Genomic DNA, 22,451 nt, shown 5'->3' on the forward strand with positions numbered 1-22,451 from the left:
CTGACATGTGATGACAGAGCATGCCTATCCTGCAGATACCGGTTAGTTTCAGTCTCTGCTAAATGACACTCTGTGAGGAGAGTCCATAGGGGAATCATATCCCCCTTCAAACACAGATCACCTAGTTTAGTGATGCCTATCAGGTCCCGCTTAGCAAATTCTTTCTATTTCCCAACTTCAGATAACACATAACTGTCCCATAATGGTACTTCTTCTGTAGATTTCCCCCTTCAGCCAAGATAGGTTGTAACTAGCTTTTTTGTGTGAGTGGGTAGATAACAGGGCAGGGCCCTTCTATAAAGCGCTACAAGGTGGCCTCGACTAGCCATGTTGTATCTGTCCATTTGCGCTGCCGATTTAACTTGTGGCACGTAGACCCAGTCGTTGATTGTTGCCAGTTGGGATGCCCAGTGGTATTACTGTATGTCCGGCAGGGCAATTCCCCGAACATACTTGTTGCACATAAGTCTATAGGGTCCTGAAAAGGTGTGTTTTGTTTTGAAATGCATAAATAAATCTGTGTAAAGACATAATTTTAACCATGGCCCGCAGACCTAGAGGTGAGAGTGGGAGAGCTCGCCAATGATGAATATTTTGCCTTAATTGGTTGAGAAGTAAATAACGTTTTTGTTCAAGGAACACCTTAGGCATCCTGGTTATTGTATCTGCCCATCTATCTATCTTCTTGCTCTCTTCGTCACAAGGACACACACCCTCAGATCTTAACCTAGGACTGTGTAAAGTGGCCTCGTGGAGGTCTGGACCTGGAGGAGGTCTGGACCTGATAGGTACCTCAATAATCACCTCCCATATTGCTATAGGGATGATCTGTGGGGACAACTCATAGAGGACAAGTGGGTTCAAGGGTGGGTATGCACATCACCATGGTGATGATTCACATCTATATATAATTGCTGATTTTGTGTAATGTCAGAAACTGTAGTTGTCTTCGCTGTTTAATCACTGAGAACTTAAAGCTCATGTCTCTGGCACATATACAGCTGCGCTCATTGCTACCCTCTCATGCTTCTGCTACAGAAAACAATATAAAATACTCTGAAACCCTTATTGTAAACTCTGCCTTCTATTTTAGGTGCCAGAATTGTTGTGGATCCATCCACTGAGGTGCTGGAGGGAAACACAGTAACCCTGACTTGTTCTGTTACAAGCAACGCCCCAGGAGTGCCTGCCTACACCTGGTACAAGAATGGGAATTGGTACAAGCAAGGCACAGACAAGACGCTGACGCTCAAAAGCGTGGTCAGTGGGGACTCAGGTTCCTACTACTGCAAGGTGCAGACCCTCAAGGGAAGCAAATCTTCCTCTTCGGTTTCTCTAAACATACTCTGTAAGTTTCTCAAAGCTTTTCTGTTCAAGGTACAGGACATGTAGAGCCAACTGAGATCATTATCATGCTTGAATCAAAGACAGGAAATTAAGTGCATACCTGTGTTATCCTTGGTAGAGATAGGATCAGCAACAGTTTGAAAAGTCATGGGGCAGAATGCAGTATCTGAACAGAAACACTTGGTCTGTGGTATCGGTGGCTGATATGCTATTTGGGGAAAGGCTTTCCTAATCTGGGTTTAGTGGGTTTGACCCTGCTGTCTGTGGAGTGTGTCCTTGATGGTTGAAGTTAGCAGGTAACACCTTTGCTTTCCTGTGGAGAAGTCTGTGATAGAGCAATTACAACTCCATGCTGTGTGAACGGCAATGCCCTTGTCTATGGCTGACCCCTTTCTGTTAGTATGAATTTTCCCTCAGTTTAGGACAAAGATCTTTTTACCTGTTGAAACCTTAGTTTGCGTAGTAGTCTAACCCTCAAAAGGGTCTTCGCTATTCATGGACATGAAGGTAAAACCTCTTGTGGTTTTGAACTTGGGAGCATTTTGTCGCCTTTTGAAAGGGCTGGTACAATCAGTGCTGCGTTTGAGAACCTTTCCTTTTCTGTGTGTTGACCCCCAAGCACCATGTTGGCATCTTTGCTTCTACGTGGGTTGAGTGGAAAACCTTTTAATCTCTGTGCACGCTGGGGTGTTGTCTATGGGCCTCTTCATAGAGGGAGGAACCCTCCTCCTCTGTCCTTCTGCACCACCATTTGAGTATGTTCTTATTTGTGAAAATGTATCATCTATGATTGATAAGTTCATTGCTTAGTTCCCTCCATAGCACTGAAGGTCTTGAGGATTCCTAGACTGCCCCTTGTTAAATCTTTGATTTGTGGGGATGTGGATACAGACTGTTAAGGCTCCTCTAATTTTCTTTAGGATTTACATTGGTCAAATTAGCTTTCTTACGTCTGTTTTATTTGCTATTTTTCATCAGGTTTTTTTTATGTTGTAGATTTTAAAAATACATTCTTAGAAAGTTCTTTTGAGATTATTCTCTCTTTTGGTTTCTTTTGGGGTGATTGCATTCTATGAGTTTTTCTGATAGCGCCATCAAAGAAGCTGAACTTCCTAGCTTGTGTTTATGGTAAAGGTGACTACATTTTCAAGGATAGTTAAAATATAGGTTGTTGTTTGACCAACAACCTCATTAATAATGAACCAGAGCCCTAGTTCTCTCCTCCCAGTTACTCCTACAAAAAAGAGTATATAGCTCTCTATCATGAGATTATCTCTGATTTTCACCACTTACCTCTACTGTCAAACAAATGGCAGTGCTCAAGATGAACTAACAACAGCCATCAGCTAACAAAGTCTTCATAGAATTTTAAAGGTAGGTGCTCTCTCCATCCTCCTCACTTCAGGGTCTGGGTCTTCACCCTCTAGCCACTAAATGCAGGCAGTGCACTCCCACTGTCCCTGAGGCATCATCCCTTTTCTGCCACTCTAAGCCAAGGGCATCCAAAGCGGATTGCACTTTTGTGATTAATAATGTGAGCCAAAGTTTAAGGGTGCATATTAAAAGACATCTGCTCCAGCATTTGCAGAATCTTCTTTCAATGTTTGCATTGTTTATCCTGTATACTCTCTCACGTTGCTATGTTTACGAAGTTACAGCTGCCTTTGAAAGCAGTTTACAGCTCTCAGTATTTCCCTATATGTGCATCCAGCCACTACTTTACACTTCCAACCCATGAGCTGATCAGCTGTCCTTGCTGAAGCAGTGGCCTAGCAGAAGTCTAGTGGTGGTCACCTGATTTATGGCCAACTAAAATTAACTATTGTAGTGCTATCTCACATGCAAATAATGTGGTACCTTTCTTTAACTTTGCATCCTCGGATTGTCCGCTATCTCAAAAAGCTTGTCTTTGACTGGAAAGTTTTGGTTGTCACCTCTCCTCTTATTTTTACTTTTGAATGACCCTCTTCTTAATTTCCATCCTCTGCTTTCCTATTCTCTCTGAGCAACCCCTATACTAAATCACATGCTTGTATGCGTACCTCATTAGAAAGATCGCAAGCTCTCCAGTGTTGAAAGTCATAACCTGCAACCTAACCAAAACAATCTCCTTTATTTTATTTATTTTCATTTTATTTTGGATTTGTAAAGCGCATGGCTGCCTCAGCGACGAGGCGTCCCAGCGCAACCAGAGACCGAAGACAAGAGCCTAGGAGAGCAACAGAGTGATTAAACAGCAAAGGTAGGGAAAAGCCATGTCTTCAAGGCCTTTCGAAATGCCAGATGGTTCGGAATGGCTCTAATATGAGCCGGGAGCGAGTTCCAAAGTTTCGCCGCAATACAGCAGAACGAGCGCCCCCCGGCCCTCGCTCTCCAGACTCGAGGAGTGCAGACCAACGCAAGGTCAGCAGATCTCAACAAACGCCTAGGCACATAGGGCTCCAGCAAATGGGATAGCCCCGATGGAGCCTGGCGTGACAAGATCTTATGTGAAATGCACAGCGCCTTGAACTGAATACGCTTTTCGACAAGCAGCCAGTGGAGTTTGGGGAGCACGTGCGCCACTGAGCAGGATCTAGGCAGTGCAACCAGAATCCGCGCCGCCGCGTTCTGAACCCTCTGCAGGCGCTTGACGCTAGCCTTATTAGCGCCCAAGTAGAGGGAATTTCCGTAGTCCAATCTGGACAGAACGGATGCCTGGACAATGGTCTGGCGCACCGTGGGAGGGAAGAAACCGAGGAAAGGCTTCAGGCCACGCAAGTGCCCGAAACAGACGCCCGCGACGGCTTTCGTTTGTTTAGCGAAAGTCAAGCCATTATCAGACCACACACCCAGGTTCTTCACAGCCTCTTTAGGGAGTGGGGTGGGTTTGAGGCGATCCGGCCAGCACTGAAAAAGCGATCACCAATTGGGTGTCGTCAGCATACGACACCAAGGACAGCGGCCTACCCTTTGCCACCTCCGCCAGGGGTCTAACATATAGATTGAACAAGAGTGGGCTTAATATTGAGCCCTGCGGCACCCCCTGATGCAAAGCAAACTCCTGAGAGTAAAAAGGTGGTACTAAGACCTGGAAGGACCTCTCCTCTAGAAAAGACCAGATCCAATCCAAGGCCGAATCCCTGATCCCAATTTCCTGAAGGCGTTTGAGAAGTATCTTATGGGACACGGTATCAAAAGCGGCACTTAAGTCCAGAAGGACCAAGGCCGCGGAGTCCCCTACGTCCAAACTGCCCTAATGGCTTCCGACACTACCAATAGCACGGACTCTGTACTATGCCGGGGTCGGAAACCATGTTGTGATGGATCAAGGATGGCGTTCTGCTCAATGAATTTAGACAGAATAGAGTACACATGTGATTACACCAGTTTAGCCAAAAAAGGCAGCTGGGAAATGAGCCGGTAGTTGCTGGGTTCGGCTAGGTCCAAAGAGGGCTTTTTTAGCAATGGGATGACTTTAGCGTGTTTCCACGCCCGTGGTACAGAGGCTGATATCAAGGACAAGTTGGCCAGGTCTAAGCTCACAGGAGAAATCAGTGAGTGAAACTGGCGAAAGTGGGCGAGAGTCACAGGGTCAGCCGGGGAGCCAGATTTAATTTTTAAACACAGGGCCTCAAATTTCGAGGGCGTCAAGGGAGGGAACGATGACAAGCTATTGCCCCCCAAAGTATCCCCCCCTCCTGGCACCTCCCTCTCCAAAGAGAAAACTGCCTTTGATAGAACCAGATAGATCTGCTCTACCTTGTTAACAAAGTACTGTGCCAGCTCGTCGCACTGATGGTTGGAGGCGATGGGAAATGCCCTAGTGACGCCTGCGCTCTTCATGCCTTTGAGCAGGGAGAAGATAGTCTTAGCGGGATTAGAGCTGACCAAGATTTTATTGGCCACAAACTCCGCTCGTGCTCTCTGAATGTACTTGTAGTACTGCTTAATAGCTGCCTGGTATTCTAACTTTGCTACCGCATCATAAGAGCGTCTCCAAGCACGCTCTAGCTGCTTGCAGCTCTTTTTTGCTAGGGTTAGAGAATCATTGAACCACGGATTAGATGGCCCTCCCCCTTTCCTCCCCATTTGGCCGGGATACATCTATCCAGGCTGGCCGGAAGCCATTCTTGGAAACACGAATTTGCCGCATCCACGTCTGGTGGTAGCTGAGGCCTATGCCCAGATAGCCAGACAGAGAAAAGCTCCAAGTCTAAATTGTGCCAGGGGCGTTTGAGAGCTTGGGCTGGGCAGATCCTATCAGCTTTGCCCTGCAACTGCAGAGAAAATGAAACCAGAAAGTGGTCTGTCCAAACCTGCGAGACCGGCGGGTAGATTTTTATAGGGCTAAGATTAGAGAAAATAGGGTCCAACAAATGGCTAGCCACGTACCCTCGAGAACGTGTTGTATCAGCTTCAAGGCCTCTAAATCGGCCAAGAAGCTGACAGTCTCGGCTTTCTCACCATTCTCAAGGTGGAGATTAAGATCCCCTAGAATGGTGAAATTAGCCGCCTTACTGGCGCATTGTCCCACTTTACTCAGTAGGTCTTCCCTAAAACCACTCGAGGGCCCGGGGGGCCTATAGATTAGAAGGCCAGATACCGTGAAATTGTGGTTTAACCTGATTTTAAATGGAGCACTTTCGCAGTCCACTATGTTCTCCTTACACAGGCTGAAGGTATAAGCTTCCTTAACAACTGCTGCAATACCGCCTCCTCTCCCCCCTCTCTAATAATGGTCTCCAACACATAGCCTTGAGGAAGAGCCAACCAAGGCTCTGCCACTGAGTCTTGGGTGAGCCAAGTCTCCCTTAGGAATAGGGCATCAGGGGACTCGTCAGCTAAGAGGTCAAACACCTCGGCATGATGTTTCGCCAGTGAGCGGCAGTTCAGGCTGAGGAACTTATTCTCCTTGTGGCCTGATGAGCATGGGACCCTCTCCACTGAGGCCAGCTTGAAAGTACAGAAGTGACAGTGGAAGGATCGATCCTGAAAGGACCAAGGTAGAGAAGGGCATTTGGAAGCCAAAGCCAGGAGCTCTTCCTGCGAGTACCTGATAGAATCCGCAGCGAGATATGCAGGGGTCCTGGCGCCTGGCGACGGACGGGCGCGGACGGGCGTAGAACGGGCTTGCAATAGGCGCGCCTGCTGCGCGCCAGCGGCGCGCCTGCTGCGTGGTCGCAGCTGTGCCTGCATTTAGGCCATCCTGGGCAATCCAGGCTACAAAAACTGTCCTGCTAACCTCACACTCCCTCCAAGATGGCGGAAACACTTCAGCTCATTCATTAATTCCACCAAACATCTGTATGAACTCACACTCTAATGATCATGCATTACGCCTATTTAATTTAATATACCGCAAAGAAACTGGAGTAAATGCATGGAATAATGTCCTTGATGGCACAAGACTAATTCCAATGATCAGCAATAACCAATAAACCACTAACCTTGAGTTCCGGAACGTGTTGCCTGATGTGAAGCACTTCAGCGCCTCGCCAGAGATACTCAGCACTATATAAATGCAACCACAATGCACTATAACACAGTACAATAACATGAAATACAATGTAATACGATTATGTACTTTGGTGAACAAGGTGGCAAAACCAGATGGAAGTCAGTCCAGCTGTGGAGGAGGAAACCATAAGCAGGCAGCAGGACTCGGTGGGGGGGGGGGGGTTGTGGTAAATAGGAAGGCGGGGAGAGAATGAATGGAGGACCCGGGAGTCCCGCTCTGGCAGGAAAAAATGTAAAAAACTGAAAAAGGATATATGTGATATTTGGAAAAACTACATGCAGACCATGCTCGGATTTATTGGCATTTGTCATGTTGGAATTGCCGGCTTGATAACTGGCCACAGTAGATGTGTCTTATGGTGGCCGTGATTGGTTCATCAGTATCTGATGGTGGCCATGATTGGTTCATCAGTATCTGCAGCATTACACTAGGCGCTGTAGAGTACCTTGCCGTGGGCAGGGGACAATTTAATTCTCAGAGGCCCTTGCTGCCTCACTCCCATCACCCCATATGATATGGCACACACTCAAAGTATCACTGCATCTGCTCAGCAAGGGAAGCAGTGCCCTTATTTCAGGGTTTGACCAGGAATGGAATCTATGGCTTATCCAAAGGGTCACTTTATGCAAAGCCGACAGCCTGTGAACCGCAGAATAACACCTTTGCATAGCTGTCTACTAGGTGGGAATTCAGTTTTCCCGCTTTCGCAATATTCATGTGCAGACAGGCATTAGCGCTCCAGGAATGCAGGCATTAACTGACAATAACCGACCATACTCCTAGAAACAGTCATTTTGTGTCTGAAATGTTTGCATGCGAAGCAGCTGTAACAGGCTTGTGTAGTGTATTTCTGAAAGAAACCCCAGGCAGAAGTTGGCAGTCACAGCAGGATTGAGATGGAAAATTGTGCATTCCGTTTACACTCTCTATGCATGGCAGCCGTTTCCTGTGTCTCACGCAAGCATCTGTGTCCCGGAAGAGATGACATGTCGCTTCCTGTGAAGGGGGAGCAGAGCCTTTAAACGGTACAACACAACACTATTGCTGCGTTGAAATTTATGATTGTTACTTTACTTTACTAACGCATTCTCAGCGCTTAATTTGTAAGCAACTAAGTGCCAGGACCCAAGATATTTCTCATAAGAGAAACTTGCAACCCCCGCTGTCCCTGCCAGCGCTGCCAAATACCAACATCAACGCTACCTGCCCAAGGTCACACTACCACAAATGTTGGACCATTCCTGGTCACCCAAAACTGTAAGAAGGGCCTGGACATGCTCTAGTCCTTGGGTAATGATGCCGACTAATCAATTGTATCAATCATTATATCCATGCAGCTGACCTCAATCACTCAATCAACTAGTATTTGTATAGCGCGGCTCATCATGCCGGGGTGTCCAGGCGCTGTGCTGCAGTTCTCAGTCGAAGAGCCAGGTCTTTAGTCCCTTCTTGAAGTGGTTCAGTGATGGTGAAGTGCGGGGGTGGAGAGGGAGGGTGTTCCAGGCTTTAACAGCGAGGTGGGAGAATGAGCGCACTCCAGTGCGACTGCGGCAGACGCGTGGCGTCTGAGCAAAGGGGAGGTGTGAGGAGCGAGGGTTTCTTGGTATTTACACTATCCGAAGAGTTCATTATCTCACATCCATGCACGTGGAATAAGTGGGCACCGCTATATTCACTTTAGATGAAATCGTCACTGTGGCCAGTTGATAGATACTCCAGTGGGGGCAAGTCACCCAAAAAATACTGTGAAATCCACTAACATTATCACAGCTCACTCTTAAAGCTTTGAAAACGTTTTTATTAATTGTCACTGTTGCTCATCCAGTCACCTATAGAGTGAATTGCAATAAACCCTGTCACTTATGAAAGTTCTTCCACAGACGACGATTCCAGATCAGAAAAGATCCCAATCGTCGTGCAGCGTACGTTGAGTCTACAAATATCAAATCTGAATTTGAGTATGGAGAGTTTTGTTTGCTCAATTTTAGGTCCTATTTAGGCAGTCCTATTGTTTCCAATATACAACGTACAATTAGAGAGAGTTTTGGGTCAGCCCGTTGCTCATGATTGGATGGGTTTGTAGTCAATCTCTGTTGTTTGCACTTGATTCGGTGGCTTTCCTCCCTGTACTTGTGTTTTTCCTGCCCGGGAGCATTTCAGTCTCACAGTGTTCTGATTGGATGAGTTGTATCCTTCTGTGGGATGCTTGAGGGGACTCTTTTTCGAATTTGCTATTGTGTATTCCATGGGAGTGCATTTGTTGATTGCCCTCTCCCACTTTTTCTTCTATATCTCCCCACCCCCTGCATAATCTTTCTTCATTTCACCCTGCTCCCTGATGCTCTGGCTGTGTAAGTTTGTCTTTTATTCATTATTCTTTATTTTACCTGCTATTTCAGCAGCTGGAAAGTGAAACCGGTCTACTTGTTTCATTTCTTGCGCTTCATAATCATTAAAAAAAAAATGTAATATACCATCCTAACATGGCTGAACGCCATGCTATAACCGGCAAGGAAAAAGGTCTGCCATTCTGCAAAATGAACGCACACACATATAATAAAGCGCATATGTGCGTGTTAGCAGCCATCTTGGACTGGGCCTCCTTTATTAGAACATGGGCCTGCTTTAATAGAAAACACATTCCTACATTGCTGCCACGCATATGCATGAGTTGTGATGCATGAATTTGCATGCCAGCACTACCAAGGTGTGTCAAAGCCAATAACCTACCCTTTTAAAACAGAGACCTATTGGATTTTCCAGTACTTGGTATTAATGGAGCGATACCTCTCTCCCCAATACCTCTCTGCACTCTTCCTTTGCTCTTTTTTTAGTTATTAAATTGATAGATTAATATTGTGTCCTATCTCCTCTTCAAGTTTTGTTTTGTATTTTTTTGTGCTTTCCTTTTGCTATTACCCAAACTTTCACTGTAGATCAGCGGGAAAAGCACTATTTTGTGGTTTTGTAGTTGTTGCATGACACCTTGCTTACCAAAAATAAGTAAAATAAGCTGCTTTTTTGTGTTTTTACTCTTTGTATTTTTCTTTCCTCATTACAGCATACGGCTGTGAATAGGAGCGTACATGGGTCGGTTTGTATCTTAGCCTTATAGCTTTGGTACCTTTTATAAAAAGCATTACAATACGTTTACAGTGTGAATCTTCTTCAGCTGATATAACACCAATTGGTTTCTGTCTCGAGGGATCAAGCAGTAGTTAAAGTGAAACAAAGCAGGGGATTCCATTGCCTGATACTTTACACCCTTCATTAATAGAAAATTAATAAAAATAAACAATTATCATGTATTTAGATCCCCCAAGGAATGCATGGATAAGATCCTTCCTGGAGACCGCCCATGGAAAGCTGGCCATTGTTCAGTGTGCTGTCAGCAGTAACCCGCCATCAGTACTGAGCCTGCTCAAGGAAGACACGCCGTGGGCGAACACGTCGCACCAGGAAGATTCTTCGCAGCGATTGGCTGTTTCCTACTCTCAGAACTCCTTGAGGTTAGAGATCCGAAATGTAATGATTGAAGACGAAGGAACCTACGCTTGCTCAGCCACTAATGCGTATGGTACCACCATGGCCTCCACCTACTTCTCTGTAGAGGGTGAGTGTTGCTTGTTTTCCTGACTAATCTCTAACACTGCAATTCAGTGCATGACAGCAGTGGTTGTGTCACAACGTCCGGCACAAAACGATGAGGTATGAGGCAATGGTGACTGCACCTATTATTTAGTGGGGTCAAAATTTATGTTGCTTTCTTAGGGTGCTAAGGATCTGAGGTTCAATACCTCTAAACATCCTAGAAAATCATGAACAAAGCACTATGATCCAGCACACCACATAATCATTATATGTAATACAATATTGTATATTGAAGAATATCAGTCCAATCAGCGGGTCTGGTTTCAAGTTTCTTTATTTAATTTTCTTCTTTAAAATCTGCGTAGCCGCATGGACTACGTGATGGAAGGACCGCTCCTGTGACCCTTAAAATAGATACAAATCCTAGCTCCTAACAGGACAATTTGCATTGAGAGGAATTAAAATGGTCGTATATAAACTTTTCTCTAAAGGAGCGCTAACAACTAACTTCAGTATTGAGGGAACATACGGAAAAGACCCTCTTATTACAGTTTTGCCCTGAAGAAGTCCATAAGGACGAAACGCGTTGGCTACGCAGATTTTAAAGAAGAAAATTAAATAAAGAAACTTGAAACCAGACCTGCTGATTGGACTGATATTCTTTAATATACAATATTGTATTACATATAATGATTATGTGGTGTGCTGGATCATAGTGCTTTGTTGTGTTACAACGTATACAATCAGTGGCTGAAACAAACAAAAGTGAATGAAGTTAGTACACCCTTTACCAACAACATGAGTGAAGTGCAGAGGGGGAAGTGATGTTGTGAGACAGTGGTTCGGGGGTAATGTTAATCTTCTGTTGTGGTCACAGTAGTTTGGAAAAGTACAGCATGTTGAAAGTTATCAAGGGTTAGTACTCAGCATCAGTGCCTAAGCCGACCATGAATTCAACGCTAATGTCACTAAGTGCTCATGAGTAGTAGTGTGCATTTCACTGATGACCACAAATTGAAAAAAGTCTCAAACATAGTTAGCTCTGTGACCAATAGCCCTGACATCGCTCTTTATTAAACCACTTGGTAGATACATTGCTTGAGCTTTTTAGAAGAGATATAAACTAACAAATGTACCTTCAATGTCTGTATCATCACATATTTCTGTGCCTGTTTGACTTATTGCCTCAGTTCAATACTAGGCCTGGGTGTAAAATTCCGCTCCGCTTCTGGAGTTTGCAGAGTTTTTCCACTCTGTGTAGACATTAGAGTTCTGAAAAACTCAGGAAAGCAGCTGGAGGGGAGTTTTTCCTCTTGCGGGGCTCACCAACATTAAGTTGCCGAGTGCGAGCGAGGAAAATTGTACGCTAGACCACCTCCCTGCAAAATTTCAGTTGCAGCAGGTCACTACCGCTTAAGTTGAGAAAACTGCCGCTCGCGTTGAGGAAACTTCCATTTGAGTAAAACATCTACTCAAGTGGCAGAAAGAAGCAGTGCACTCTTGTGCTGCGTGTTGTGCAGTTTGCACTGATTTTAAAGCGTGGGACAACCTCCGAGTACTAAAAATCAGTGTGACTTCCCTCACACTGCCAGTTTTGGAACTCCGTGGAGCGCAGCAGAGTTTTTTCAGCACTTGGCAGAGTTCCGTGTAGTAGAACTCTGCATACTCCTCCCAGGCCTATTCAATACCTGTCTTAACCAATATGGATGAGGGATAACTCATGAACAGGGTGAAAAGAGGAAAAACATTTTCTGTTGTTTTGTCTAACAGCGATTTTCTAGATTCGATTTGCTCCTTTTGGAAGGTAACACTCAATTACAGAGTCTGTCTTTTTGCCACTCATTTTGTACTCTCAATTTACAAGTATAAATGAGTTAATTTTGCAGTTCCAACACTTTTTCTGGCCATTTTTTTCTTCCCACTTACCAGAACATGTGAAATTTGCAATTTGCACAGACACTCACAAATGCCGACTATGACATACGACTATGCAAGTAATCTCTTTGCATCATATTAAATTTTCCTTAAATGGATTAAACACATGAGCACATTTTACATTTTTACTAGGGCAAATCAATTTGGACATGTAAAACATATGTTTTGAATATGGCCCATAGATCAAATTTTTGTAAATAAGTCATGGACATTAGAGATCACATATAAGCAGGAGAATATTTTATATCAAGGATGAGGTGAGGAATGCCTTAAGTAGGCTGAAAAGGCAGATACTAATGATGCAGAATGTTCATTGCAAAATATTAACTGAATGGGAAGGACAAGGGGCCTGTGTTGAACTGGTCTTCCAGTGATAATAGTGTCAAATAGAATCACAGCTTATGAGAGTGCTGATTCTTTGAACAATAACTACATAAAAGAGCAAGTAAGAGGTGCAGGCACTCAACGGATGAGCTGAATTCACAAACAGCAAATTAATCTGGAGGCGTGATGAATTTGCAACAGTTTTTCACCCATGTGAGTGGCCAAACACCTTGGGATATCTACCATCAAGGGTATTTCTTTTTCTCATACCTGTAGTTCGGGGATCTGTGACATTATTTTTAAGAACTATGGTCACTGTCTTCACATTGAAAAACTTGGAAATTAGAAACAGCTCGACCTACCAAGCCTGTAAACTTTACTGTTACTAAACCTATTTACTAAAACCTTAGCCTTCCAGTATATCAGTATATCAGAGGTAAAGCGACCATTCAAACAAACCATTTCCTGTGCGGAAAGATTTTTTTACAGTTCTTGTGCAAATTTTTAACTGGCGCAGCCGGAAATGCAGCTATGGGAATATTATACTTTTTGATTAATAAATTAATTTGTTTTCTATGGCATCGTTTTGGATTAAGACAGAGGTTAAAATCACCCACAAGGAAGGTAGCACTATTGGGAAATTTGGAAGTCAAACAGGCAAAGTCCTTTGTAAACCTGTGCAGGAGATTGTGGTTGTAATAGATATCTAATACATTTGTACAAATGTGTATCACATGATTTACCTGGATGAGCGATACATTTCTTTAAAATCCTACTCTGACAGTCAATATAAATTCACATTTTGTATTTGTAACTTTTACATATCTACTTATTTTAATAGTGATAAGAGTTAAAAGGTCTTCTGAAGCACAGCCAGAGATATTAGGTCTCACATATAACTGAACAATTGTGTCTCTTTTAGACAGATTAGAGAATTCTGCTCTCATACATGTTTTAGCCAGTCTGATCTCAACAACCTATTTAATTCATTAACATTCCAAAAACACAAGACAGGGTAGTACAAATACCATTTTTTCTTAATCCTCATCACTTAATCCTGTAATGTCTTCCTGATATGTACCCCTATGTAAATTTACGATTGTTCATTCCTGTGACTGCCTACTATTTCTTCTCTAGGTCAATAAACTTAGTTTAAATTTAAGCCAGACTGATTGTTTAAAACTGGTTTAATCCTGGGAGTTGTTATTTCCGTTTCATGCATAGCCAACATTGTTGTACCATGTGCCTGCAGTTCAAGCTACGCTTGTATGATAACCCTCTTACCGAATTTGAATCTCACCAGAGCTTTGTAACTTCTTTCCCCTATTAATTTCTCATGAAACCCACATTCAACAGATCTTCAGGTGAGATTACAGTTTAGGGAGGACAGAAACAAAATACTTGTAGCAGACGAAAGCAGTATAATTGTTTCAATTTATTCGATATTTTGCCTAATCTAATTGTATATAAATATAGCAAATGGCTAATACCTCTGGTATTATACAATTCATGTTTGCTACTGAAAGCTCTCATTTGTCTAACACCCCATCCTCATTAACCAGCAAAATCTTCCTCCATGTTTGACTCTCCCCTCTTTTTACGCTCCTTCCGAGAAAACCGAGGTTGGATTACCTGGGATATTTGTTTGGTGTGATCTGTATTAAATCTTGACCTTGTGCTTAGCCCCCACCCCCCGCCCTCTTGATGACTAATTTCACACCATTCATGAAGATTTTTCAAAAACGGGTTTCCACAGTTAAGTCTAGTCGCTAAATGCTTGATTTCTTTTTTAGTAGATGTTTCTAGTTTATATTTAGAATTCAAGTGGCTTTTAGATAGACCTACATTTCAATGTTTATAGTGAATCCAATTGCCTCACCTTTTAATCAGCACCAGCTAACAAGAGACATCAATTAAAGGGTCTTCTGCTTTATTTACAGCTGTGGATTGGTCCACATTCCGTGACATATTTTGGGAAATTATAACTATGGGTCTCAATAGAGAAGGTATATGAGTATTAATATCTCTTGCACCAATTGTACTGTTTAAAATGATAAAATAGTCCTGGATCAGGGTCACCTGCACACAAGATAACATTATTTGCAGAATTTCTTTCCATCTGTAATTTGTATTTTTGTAAACTAAGTTGAGCAATTGATCTCCCATGCACATCTGGATTTGTGTATCCTCTGTTGAATACCTTCTACATAGGAGATGCTGTGCGGATAAAAGTTGGCTTAAGAAAACATTACTATAATGTATGTTGTTCCAGCGGGCAGAAAGTGACTACACAGTTGGCTCCGTCCACACAGTATGCGCAGTATCCACTGGCTTTATTGGAGTCGGAGGACTACGCTCAAATCTGAAAGTCAGCCGCACAGAAACACGTACCGAGCAGGATCCATACCAACGGTCCTGCCGCACGCTCAACCTCCCCCGGCTCCCTGAGGAAGGAGAGCTCAGTGACAGCAACGTGAGCTTGCAACCCAACGGTGCGGGAGTGTGGCTGGAAACACTGGAGGGCCCAGGGGTTCAGCACTACACATAACCATTACTGTCCATTTAAGAAGTAGGGAAAGAACAAAGCTTGCATCAATACTCAACACAATTCACTCCACTCGATTGAGTCTCAGCCGCAGCGCTGACGGCGTTCAAAAGTGATGTACAATGGGAGAAACAGCGAAGGGAAACACGACCCTAGTGGAGAAGGTAGGGGTGGGCAGTCGCAAGCCTCAAAATTTATTTTCAAAACAAAAAAGTAAATGTTTAGGTACTGTTTTACATTCAGGTGCTTCACTGTCAACTTGTTCCCTGGAGCACTCCTCACTGATGAGTCTCAATGAGGCTGAAAATGGTCTGGATTGCTTGTGATCTTGGTCAGACAGAACATTTCCCGGCCGCTCCAGCTGGTTTCTTCCTTTTTGGGCATGACCAAGCCTGATTTGCATATACTTGGTCCCTTTCTGTAGTGGCACAGTGAACAAAAAACAATAGCCCAAAATGCAGCCAAATGTGACTGCCAGTGGCTGCAAGTAATTCAAGCTTTTCACCTATTATTGCTTTGGTTTTTCTCTGAAAATATATCACAGCTTTTGAAACTTTTTCTCCAGGGCCACTGAGCACACCTTCCCTTACATTAAAGACAGCAAGAGTTGGGAAACAACGGCCACTGTGAAAGATGCCCATTACTATGGAAAAGGAGAAAGAAACAATGTACTTTTAAACTCCAAACAATGGTAGAAAACCTAATAAAAAGAAAGCGAATTTAAATATAGTACCAGTTGTATAAAAGAGAGGGACATTAAGGTATCAATGTTGTTCAAGAGGTAGAACCATCCAAACAGATCAAGGTGTTCCAGATATCGAAGACTAATGTAACCTTTTTCCCATTAAGAGTGCCCCAGTGCCAACCCAACTAAGGGGCATATTATCAAGCACGGCATTAACATTATCGCCGCTTTAACGGCAGTTTTCTGCGATAATGCGCTTGATGATATGCCGCAGAGAATTCCAATAGCAGCCCATGTTGACACCAGAACATGGGCTTTTATGGGAATGCTCTGTGGCATATTATCAAGCCCATTATTATAAAGCAGCGATAATTTTAACGCCCTTTCTTGATAATATGCCCCTCAGTGCGATGCCTCGTCCAATTACAGTTCCTCATACTGTGGGCATTGGGAACCCTGTGGGCTGAGTCCCTGGAGATTACAAGCAGGGCCCTGTCTGTCTCCCTTTCAGGGGAGACTATTTCCAACCTAGCTCCCCAATATTTCCTCAGTTCCTAGCAGCTGAAATCTGCTGAAATCTCTAAGTGAAACCCCATAATCCCTCATAGGTCTCTTTACTCTTCTTTTCCAAAGACACGTCTTCTCTGGCAACACCTACACTTACCCTCTGGAGGCCTGCTCCTCTTCTGTAATATGGGCTGGTATCCACTCCACACTGCTCTTTGTTCCTTATCCCTAGGCCTCTTCAATGAACCCCCAATTGTACAAAACATTCTATCTGTTGCCTTCCACCTTCCACCCAGCACCACTCCTTCTTGCCAATGAGGCTCTGTCACCCCCTCTCCTCCACACCACAGCACATTTATTTCCTTGTTTCCTGTTCCCCCTCTCTAGCCCTCTTCTGCTATTTTTCATGATTATTCCTTTTTAATACGATTCTGTTAGTCGTTCGGTGTTATTCATGTTTTTTTATTTTCACTGCACCACCTTCTTTAGCAAATTTTTTTCTTGATAGTTAACCTCTTTCAGGCCTTCTACTACGTTAATGTATATCGCATTGCTTAATTAAATCAAGTAATTAATTAAACTCTTGTTTCCGGCCTCATAATGCTTACATGTAGCTGGCCCTCTATTATTACTGTTGCTTCTTTTCTTCTCGCTTGACTTGTCATCTTAACTTTGTACCAAAAGTGTTTGTTCACTAGGCATGATGTCCATTGCAGTCCACATGTAATATAAATCCCTGTCTCTAGGTGAGTGGTCCTAATTTAGTTCTATCAAATCTTAGCACTGAATCGAGCTACAGAAGCGGCAGAAAAACATGGAGGCCCCTAGGGAAAGTGATAGCACAGCGCCCAGAGACCCCTAGGGGTGGCAGTGTTGTGCTTTACAAATACTGATTGATTGATTGATAACCGTTCAGTGGATCAGATGGGCCTTCTTTTTTATGCTGCGCAGAGCTGACATCAACCTTGGCCCCTCCATTAGGGCAGTGGAGCGCCACCCCCCTGCCACCAGCCGCAAATAAAATTGGTTTCTAACCCGTTTTATCGTCATTCTTTTTTAATCCCCTGGACCCGCCCCAGGGCTCTGACGAGTCTTGGAGGCGGGTCCAGGGGGATGACACTGTGGTGGGGGAGTGTAAGCACTCCCTTGTCCCTTCACTGCGCATGAGGTGTTTGGCCAGCTGTTTTTTTAGGCCGGCCAAACAGCTCATGCGCAGTGAAGCTTCCTCCAGCCCCAGCTGCGTTGCTGGGGCTGGAGAAAGCAGGCGCAGGCTCGCGGTCTGCCTGGGAGTGCAAAGTTGTAGCGCCCAGGCCAATCCCGATGCTGCTTTCCTACAGCGTCATGATTGGCCGCAGTGCAGTGTGGGAGCCTGTCCCAGAAGCAGGAAAAGCTGGATGAAGCGGACGGCGGAGGAGGCGATCAGGTAAGTTTATATTTTTTATGTTATCTTTTTATTTCGGACCCCGAGCCCAACCTCCCCCGAGCTCCCTCCTCCGGCCCGCCCCGCCTCTTTGGCAGAGGCTGGGCTGCGACTGGCTGAACGTAACGAGGTGTAAAGATAGACATGTAAACTTGTGCGTGGCATGGACTGAGTCAATGATATCACATTTGCTGCTTGTAAAGGCAATCCAGAGCCTCCTTACTGGTGGTGCTATAGGGTGCACCTACTCGGACTGCCTCTGTTCTGGAACTGACTTCATAAGTAAATAGGACCTGAATTAGATCTCAGCGGATGGGTTACTCTGTCACAACGGTGACGGATAACCTGTACACCAAATATAAATCCCATTATGTCCTATGGGATTTATATTTCGGCGAACGGGATGTCCGTCACCGTTGTGACAGAGTAACCCGTACGCCGAGATCTAAATCAGGCCCTTAGTCATTTCAGCCAGATGTTGAAAGGGTTGCAGTGTGTGGATACCAGGCATATTTCTTGTAAATTAAGGTAGGTGCCAAGAGTATAGAGAATGTCTAGCCTAACAAAACATTTATTCATTCTTCCTAAAGTGTTCAGCTTTTTCCTAGGTAACAAAGAACTTATGTTTTTGTATATTCAGTCTGTGAAAATTTCTTGATTTCCTCCTCAGGGGCAAGAGTTTTAATAAACCCAGGTGCACGCTTACAGGAGGGCGAGACTGTTACCCTAACCTGTGATATCACTAGAACTGCGCATCCAGTGACCCGTTACATTTGGTATCGGAACTCAAAATGGCTTCTGGAGGGCAGTGCATCATCGTTAGTACTTCAGGATTTAGCAAGTGAAGACGCCGGCTCATATTCATGTGAAGCACAAAGCAACGAGGGAAGCAAGGTCTCACCTCCGGTCATCTTGCAAGTATTGTGTATGTATCCAAAATCTCACCTCATTCATTTGTCTCAAAATTTATGACACCATATCATTATCTGTAAGATAGCTATGCCATGGGAAAATAAAGGCATTAACTTATAACGCTACACCTTTACTGAGGCAGTATAAGCAGGATCATTGATCTTTGCATACTACATGAGATTCATTGTTCCCATCATTGTCCAGTATTGGTCTGAGATCCTTGGACATCATGAGCCACTTCAATTGAACGAAACAGAATAAATCTGACCCATGAAGGGGTCATGTGAAGCAGTACTAAGGATGCAACCGGTCAAGGTCAGAATAAAATGTATCTCCTATTGGAGACAGAGATCAAGGATCTTTTAATAATACCCTAGTAAACGTCTAGGGTTATAAGTTAATACATTTACTTTTCACACGGTGTTGTCACATGTTGGCTCCATGGTTAAAGGTTAGGTTTTTTTAATTAAAGTTGCTTACTGGGTACACACTGAACACTCAATTGTCGCTGGTGGGAACTTCACACTAGACTTCATAGACCCTGTCCCAACTCCTGCCAAAGGTGCAGTTTAAGTAGAGGGGCTTAGAGAGTTCTTGGAAGAAAAAAGGGCAAGAAGTTAGCTCAGGAAATTGTTCCAGAATCTAAGAGTTTAAATCAAGCAGTGTCTTCTCTGGCTGTGTATGATGGAGTTAGGTTGTGAGAATGTGGCAAATTGACTGATCATATGAGAACATGTGGGGAGATCATTGACAACACGTAGAAGAGTCAAGGGGTGATGCTATTGCCGCATTTTCTGGCTGTCAGAGCAATTAAAGATTTTATGATATAATGATTTTGTTATCCCTTTTTTGATGTTAGCCCAGACTTTGTTTTTGGAGGCCACATTTGAAAAGGTTGCCAACAAACACAAATCCCTCACATTTATTTATCAGGGTATTAGAGCTAATTTGCAGTGGTTGGAGAAATTCTCCAAAGCATGCATTTCCAACAAAAGAAGAATCTCTAGAATGAACAGGCTGAAAGCAAAAATTGGATCAACCAATAAAGCTGGCGCTGTAAATATACTTAGCTAAAGTCATCAGTTCACCATCCTACGGATTGGAAGCGTGAGGCTCCACCCCAATTGACTACCTTGCAGTAAGTGAGAATACCTTCATCAGAGACATGCGTGCAACGGAGCCCAGAAAAAATGACTTACCCTGAAACAAGAGCTCAGGGCCAAATCTGTCTCTAACAAATTTAACTTGTATTGATATGCCTTTGGTTTCCTCTATAGACACTACTTTAAGGACATCATGGCTTATATGGGCAAACTAAGCAAACATTATTCAAACTGTGAGAGAAACACAAAATAAGGTCAGTTAATCCCAAATGTGGAGTGATCCAGGTGCTTTGACCAAATCTTGTTGTGCTGTTGTGCAGGAGAAATATTGGAAGTAAAACTATACACCATCCACCTGAGCTCAAAGAGTGAGTAGGTAAGAGAGCAATGTGACCGTGAAAAGAAAAGAAGTGTGAACACTACTTTAATAGAACTGCACTTAGTAAATTATTCGTGGAACGCTTTGTGTGGTTAGAGATATATCTTTTTGTATTTATTACCTGCTTTTATATTTTTGCTAACTATTATTTGAATGTGTGATTTTTGTGCTATGACTCAGTCTAATGCGGTACAGGAAATGACAATGATAAATATCCCATACAATAGAGCAGACCTCTGGGTGTGTGCTTGGGAGACATATTGTAGCTCATGTGATGGCATTTGTGCAGTCCTGCTGAAATCACTGTCAAAGTAAGACCTAATAATTGTAGCAGGTGGGGAAGCAGGATGGGAAAGATGGACAAGTAGTATGGCCTTTAAAGCATCGCTTCAAGTTCTAGAAGCAGGTCCTGTCTTCTTTCATTACTGTTTGGAAACATCCTATTGTAACTTTACTGTCTGAAGAGACAATCAGTGGCTCTAGTTTTTGACTCTTTTCTGATCTATTAGCCTAAGTTGGAGGTTCAGACACATATTAGGGGTTAAGATGAATATACATCTTTAGTCACTGCCTTTAAGGTCAGTAATTTAACTGGCATGAGCTGGATCTGTCCCACATTAAATCTTGTTTCTCTGTTGTAACATCTGCATTGAGAACCTGTTATGGTAGTTAAACACTGCATTCCGAGGAATCGGATGGGCTGTTCCACTCTCTGTAATGAAAGCACAATGTATGTACATTTTTAAATCTTATAAATTATTCTTACCATACTTCAAATCAAGAATCGTATTTACTTTATTGAAAGTTTCCATTCATTAGCTGGGAAAACTACAGATAGAATGTGCATTGCCAAAACATTTTCTCTCTATATTATACAGCTCTAGTTTTCCAACACAAATATCCTGTAGATTCCTTTTACTTCAGTAGACCATCTACGGTCATAAAATAGGGACCATGTTTATTTTCTACCTACACAGAACTTTAGAAAACTTTCTTGCACTAAAAAGCATCCCAAAAATGCAGGTACAGAAAGCGATGTATTTGTCTGTAAAGGTTAACAAAACTAAATTCTCATCAATTTTACAAAAAAAGTAAACACTAATTAAAATCATTTTTGGCAGTGAATATTAAAATACTGATGTCCCTAGCTTATATTACAGTAATTCATTTCACTTGATGGGTATTGACATCAACATTATAGAAGATAATGTGATCAAAACATCTACCCAACTTCGGATTACTACAGTTTATTTGATAGAATAACTATCCTACATACAATTCGATGTAGATGTCTTATGTATAAACACAGATTGGTGGGGGCCCATCAACTCAGACATCTTGCTGACTGTCTTGTAATTATTTTATTGCACTATGATATCCTCAAAAAAGTCCAGACTACTTTTTCAAAAAACTTATTAGAGTTAGAGTGAGTGTTTGATATCTGAAATTTCCTTTAATTTGACTGGCTCCGCATTCTGAGATTGTCATATTTATTGTGAGGTAAAATCACCCCAGGGTTAACACATAGCAACAGCTTATATTGGCCCAAATTTACAGCACCTTTCATATCAGAATACGGGTTAACATGCATAGTTGGTTTTACCACACCTTACATCTACATATTTACCCTCAATCCACCCTATTTTACCATCAAACATTCTTCCAGATAGTACCTAGTCAGTGCAAAACACCCACACAACTCGGAATCGGGATTCAGATGCAAAAGTGCATGAAAGAAATCAGACGCTCAGGAAAGCTCATAGAAGTCTAACACAAGTTTAATGCAAAAATTGCCAGAAAGTATCTATTCTACGTGCAATTTGCAATTTAATGGACCATCACACAGCTGTTTGATCAGTAGATAATGCTAAATTCTGTAAATTTCACACTATGTTTAAACAATGTTTCTCAATGCAATAAGCAAAGAAAACAGCATGTGATTAAATAGAAATTTCAGATAGACAACAGCGAGCAGGTGCCTGATTCTTCTTGTGGGAATGTGAGAAGGACTTTAAAATAAAGATACAACATCGCACTGTAAAAGTGTAACTTCACTAGGTATGCAGTCCTCGCTTGGTTATGCCAACTTCATAATGAGGCTACGCATAATCAGACAGTTAAAATGAATGTGCAATGTGCAAAATGGAATAACAAAGCAGTACAGCATTTAAAATGAATGTTAATGTGCAATAATGTAAAGCTC

The 22,451-nt window shown here is 43.0% G+C and overlaps 1 protein-coding gene across 2 annotated transcripts in view; it reads left to right on the top strand.

Annotated features, from left to right (window-relative positions):
- The window catches only part of SIGLEC1 (sialic acid binding Ig like lectin 1), a 284,641-nt gene that overhangs the window by 220,227 nt on the left and 41,963 nt on the right, over positions 1–22,451 (top strand). For both annotated transcript variants that reach the window (XM_085642703.1, XM_085642704.1), the window contains exons 14-16: positions 1,094–1,348; positions 10,161–10,460; positions 18,525–18,779. In XM_085642703.1, the coding sequence (XP_085498829.1) occupies positions 1,094–1,348; positions 10,161–10,460; positions 18,525–18,779 (810 nt within the window). The remainder of the gene's footprint in view (positions 1–1,093; positions 1,349–10,160; positions 10,461–18,524; positions 18,780–22,451) is intronic.

The sequence above is a fragment of the Triturus cristatus genome, chromosome 2_2 (genome assembly GCF_964204655.1).
Source record: "Triturus cristatus chromosome 2_2, aTriCri1.1, whole genome shotgun sequence".
NCBI classification, from domain to species: domain Eukaryota; kingdom Metazoa; phylum Chordata; class Amphibia; order Caudata; family Salamandridae; genus Triturus; species Triturus cristatus.